Below are 5,157 nucleotides of genomic sequence, written 5' to 3'. Positions count from 1 at the left end.
AATTATGTTTCTATATTAGACTCCTCACCCCAAATTCACCCTCCTGGTCGCCCCTTCCAGGACTGAAGTGGCACTTCCCCCTCCCTGAATTCCAGGCTCTAGAGCCCCTCTGGAATCCTCTGGCAGAGTGAGGTGAAGGGAAAGCAAAAAGCAGTAACAGCACAGAGGATCCAGTGTGGTTTTCTCTCTTTCTTCTTATTCTGGTGCTGGTGCAAAAGTTGTTGCTCATGTGACACCAGCCCCCCCCCAACTGATAAATGAAGTGGATTAAGAGATTAGCTCATCACAGAGAAAATTCCACCCTCCTAATCTTCTGCTGGGCCTGTAATCTGCAAGACTTCCCCATTTTACCTCTTTTCTATTTTAACCCTGACCTCTTAATGCCTGGCAGGAGCCCACCATCCCCCCTGAGCCTCATTGGCTGGGGAGGGATTTGCTGGGTACTTAAATCTCACCTTCCCGTCCAAAGGGAGTTCTGTGCTTTTGGGTTTTCCCAGGAAGACGAGTCTCCTGTGTCCATCACCACCACGGAACCTGTACAGCACCAGGCACTTCGGGCTTTCCTGATGCTCTGACCCCTGCAGTGCTGGGGGCGTCTGGACTTTGAAGGCAAGAAGCAGAATTGTGAAATTTTTTTCCTAAATTTCACAAACCCTCCATTTTCAGCTGCAAAGGGACCAGCACTTGGTGTGGAGATGGGGAACATGGACGGGAAAACCGTGGAGGAGCTGAGCACCACCGAGTGCCACCAGTGGTACAAGAAGTTCATGACGGAGTGTCCTTCTGGCCAGCTCACCCTCTATGAGTTCAAACAGTTTTTTGGCTTGAAAAACCTGAGTCCAGCAGCGAACAAATACGTTGAGCAAATGTTTGAGACATTTGACTTTAATAAGGTAAATATTGTCCTTCCCACTCGGCTGCGCAGGGATCGGCCGGGTCTGCGCCCTGGGATCCCGTGTGCTGGGGCTGGGTGGGTGTGAGAGAGAAACGGTTCTGAGTATGTACAGCCTGATTTACTGTGGCCTCATAAATTGTAGAATCAGTTCTGGAACGTGAAAAATGCCAGCAAAAGCTCTTCACCCACTGCCTGCTCTGCGAAAACACAGAGACACCTCCCAGAACTGATATTTTCCTTTTAAAACAGTGGGGTTTTATCTGGCAGTCTTTGATCCCTTTAAAATGAAGTGCCCTTTAATCCTTAAACACTGGATGTTGTGACAGTAAGGACTCAGTGGTGTGAGGACAAGGGCTGCATTCATGCAGGGACAGCACGAGCCACCGTCCGCAGAACAGATCGGGGCTGTTTGCGTTGTTTGAAACTGTAAATGGATTGCAGTGGGATTGATTTTATTCCATGTGCTCCCTGCCATGGGATAAAGAGCTCGGGCTCCCTGTGGAGAGGCTTTGTGCTGGACCCCTGGGACGGGGCAGTCCTGGAGCAGGTGTTTGGGAAGGCAGTCCCAGAGCAGGTATTTGGGAATGCTGCTCCCCCAGCTCGGGAGCTGTGCCAGGGAAGCAGATGGATGCTGTGTCTCCAACAAGAAACAGCATCCTCCTCTACTTGTAAATGATGTGAAATTGCACCTCCTGAGAGATGAGGAATTTATTTTATGGCAACCCAAAGGGCTTAGTGGTATTAATCCCATTGACAAAAATGCAAATCAGGCCCTAAATCCTTCAGGTGTTTAGTTTGTGCCTTGGCCTTTACCTTGCTCACTGCCCTGTGCTTGAATGCACTCCTGAAAAGGGAATTGATGCACAGGAAATCCTGCTGGGAAAGGGGCTTAGTAGCTATTTATACCTAATCTGGCTCTGGCAGCAGCGGGATAAAGCAGATGATCTCCTCTGGAACCGGCCCTGGCCCCGCAGGGCCGTGGCTTTGTTCACTGACAAAATCCTGGCTTATGCTCTGCCCCTGGTTTGTAGCGGGAATCACGGAATCATTAAGGCTGGAAAGGGCCTCTAGGATCATTGAATGCAGCTGCTAAGCCAGCTCTGCCGGGTTCACCACTGAGCCGTGTCCCCAGTGCCACATCCACACGGCTTTTGAGCACTTCCAGGGAAGTGCCACAAGCCACAGCAAGAACCGTTTCCCTTCAAAGTTCCATGGAACGCTCTGTGGTGGGCAGAATGCATTTCAGCAACCTTCTGGAAGCTGTGAGCATCATGGGCAGTGTCTGGGGGAAGTTTGGTGGCCTGTGAGCTCATCCCAGCAGCTTTGCAGTGGTGCCACCACCCTGGGTGCAGCTGGACGTCTCAAACACCGTGGTGTGAGCTGGGTGGGCAAACACCCAGCGGGAAAGTCAAAGATAAAAGTGTTTGTGCTTTGGACGTGACCAAACGTGGAGTAGGTACAGAAATGGCACAAGGACAGAGAAACACCTTCCCAGCCCGAGATGTCAGCAGCCTGCTGGGGTGACTCCTGATTTTACTCCTCTCCTGGAAATGAGACCCCCTTGCAGGAGCAAGGAGCTGTAGGTGTGTGCAGGCAGGACGAGGCTGGGTAACGTATCAGGGTTCATCTACATAAACCTCTCTGACCTCTGAATTACCACTGCTTTGGGCTGGTAATTAATGCCTGGCATGTGTTAATTCCCTGAGCACAGCCCAGCTCTCAGTCCCCAAGCCAGGTCCACCCACCCAGTCTGTGCCTTCCCAACCTGTAACAGTCCAAGGTGGACCTGATGATTTTGGAGGCCTTTCCCAGCCTTAATGATTCTATAATTCTATGATTCTACGACATCTCTGTGCAGATTAGGTGGAACCTTGGCTTTAACCACTGTGCTCCACAAGCCCCTGGTCTCAGGGTGGAGGGAGCAGCTCCAGAGGGGACTTCCAAAAGTGACCAGGAAAATCACTTACTGCCTGCCTCTCCGCTTTTAATCTCACCATAGCTTCTAAACTTCTGCTTTTAGGATGGCTACATAGATTTTATGGAATATGTGGCAGCTCTGAGCCTGGTGCTGAAGGGGAAGGTGGATCAGAAGCTGAGGTGGTATTTCAAGCTCTACGACGTGGACGGGAATGGCTGCATTGACCGGGCTGAGCTGCTGAACATCATCAAAGTGAGTGGGCTCAGCTTTTCCATTCCTGCCACAGATGGGCACTGGGTGCAGGGAGACAGGGAGGCTGTGACAGGAGCTTCCAGCCCCGTGAATTCCATGGTGGATGAGCAGACACTGCCCAAACCTGCTGCCTGTCCTCTGCCAGCGCTCCCAGCAGGCGCCTCCTCGGCTGGACCTGCCTCCCACGCCCCCTCGGACACCACCCAGCAGCCCCTTGTCCTCTCCTGGCAGGCTGCTTAATGCTGTTCACTGAAACTGGGGCTGAGATAAGCACTTGAATTTAATCTAAGAGTTTTCAGAGGTGACCGGCTCCTGGCTTATGCCAGCACACCCACTAAATCTTGTAAAGCTTTGATCGCCTTTTTAGGTGATTTTAATCTCCAGTTTTTTAGACAGAACTTATTCCTTTCAAAGCCTAACTGCCTGAAAACAAGTTTTAGCCCTGAAAAAGAGTTTGGCCTTTCATGTCTGGTCACTTGGCCACTTGTTCTGATGGGCACACAAACCTGCAGAGCACTCAGTAACTCCCTGTGCCCCTCGCTCCCTCCAGGCCATTCGATCCATCAACCGCTGCAACGAGACGATGACGGCGGAGGAGTTCACAGACATGGTGTTTAACAAAATCGACATAAATGGAGATGGTGAGGACCTTCCCTGGGCAGTGCCACTGCTCCTGCCTTCCCCCTTACCTGCACTCCAGGCTGCCAGAACAACCCCTGCTGCTGGATGTCCCAAAACACCAGGACAGGGAGAGCTGGCAGAGGGGGGCTCCCTGTGAAGGTTGAGCTCCCCGTCCCCTCTGGGCTGCCCGAGGGGACACCGCCCACTTCTCCTCCTGGGTGGGGATCTGTGGTGGCCTTTGGGGTACAACACACAGCGCTGAGACCCCGGTTTCAGGGTCTGTACCCATCCTGGGGGCAGCTGCGAGGGCGGCGCGGGGAGGAGCGAGGCTGCGGGGTTTGACAGAGCTGTTGTGACCATGCTCTGCAGGTGAGCTGTCCCTGGAGGAGTTCATGGAGGGCGTGCAGAAGGATCAGATGCTTCTGGACATCCTCACGCGCAGCCTGGACCTGACACACATCGTGAGGATGATCCAGAACGACGGCAAGAACCCGCACGAGGGGGAGCAGGATGCCCAGGCTGCCCAGTAGCTCCTGGGATGCTTTCCCTTCGCCTCCCCCCTGGCACTGTCACCTCGGATCGGGCTGTGGAGCTGGGAGCTCCCACTGACAGACACTGGGAGCAGGATCTGCCTGGGCAGTGAGAGGAGAGGCCTCTGCAAGGAGGGGGTGCAGAGCTGGGCTCGTCTCACACGGATCTGGGATGGCCTTGGGGCCTCTGGACACTGCTGCTGAGCTCAGAGGGGGCACAGCTGGGGCCCCCCAGGCAGGGGAGCAGCACGAGGCTGTGCAGGTCAAGAATGCACCGAGAGCACCCCAAAATTCCCACTGAGGCTGTGGCCAACAGCTCCTTGGGGGGGTCCAACCCCTGGGCTGCCCAGGACTTGGCCCCAGTGAGAGGGGTCCTGGAAAAGTAGATCTAAACCTTCTCCTTCCATTTCTATTTCCAGAGCAAGCAATCACTGGTTTTGGTCACTCCTTCCTTCACTTGTTATTATTTGGTCAGCAGTGATTAGTGATAATGCCAGTTAAAACATTTATGAGCTAGAAAAAGGGGAGGGGTGAATGCAGTGGTTTTTCTCTGTTCAAAAGCATTAAAAACATCGAATGGTGCCTTTTTTAAAGAACCCCCTGAAGTGTACGGGAATGTGTCTCCCTGAAGCATCTGGAAGGAAGGAAGCGCTCCCAGATAAGCAGAATCAGCAGTGCAGTAACCCGAGAGGGAGGAGCGCTGTAGGACTATTCCTGCACCTTTCACCACCTGGATAAGGAGCTCCAGGAGGTTTTGGCTCCCATGTCTGCGTGGGCTTTGAAGGGGGGAGCTGCTAGAGAGGGGTGAGGCTCAGCTCTGAGTGCCCACAGTAGCTGAGGGCTCCTGAGCAGGCCCTGGGGCCCAGCACCTCCAGGGTGGGATCACGGCCAGCCCCCACAGAGCCCAGAGCCAGCTCCTCCCTGAAGCCCCCGGGCAGAGC

At 53.7% G+C, this 5,157-nt stretch overlaps 1 protein-coding gene across 1 annotated transcript; it reads left to right on the top strand.

Moving 5' to 3' along the window:
* Positions 1–695: 695 nt before the first annotated feature.
* On the top strand, positions 696–4,216 carry LOC309581418 (guanylyl cyclase-activating protein 1; the record flags this gene model as incomplete). The annotated part of the gene is made up of 4 exons (XM_082296016.1): positions 696–893; positions 2,916–3,065; positions 3,616–3,706; positions 4,056–4,216. The coding sequence occupies 4 exons, from the start codon at positions 696–698 to the stop codon at positions 4,214–4,216; spliced, it is 600 nt and encodes a 199-aa protein (XP_082152142.1).
* Between the last annotated feature and the right edge of the window lie 941 nt (positions 4,217–5,157).

The sequence above is a fragment of the Coloeus monedula genome, assembly GCF_965178545.1.
Source record: "Coloeus monedula genome assembly, chromosome: 23".
Taxonomy (NCBI): Eukaryota; Metazoa; Chordata; class Aves; order Passeriformes; family Corvidae; genus Coloeus; species Coloeus monedula.
This window is presented reverse-complemented; position numbering and strand designations above follow the sequence as displayed.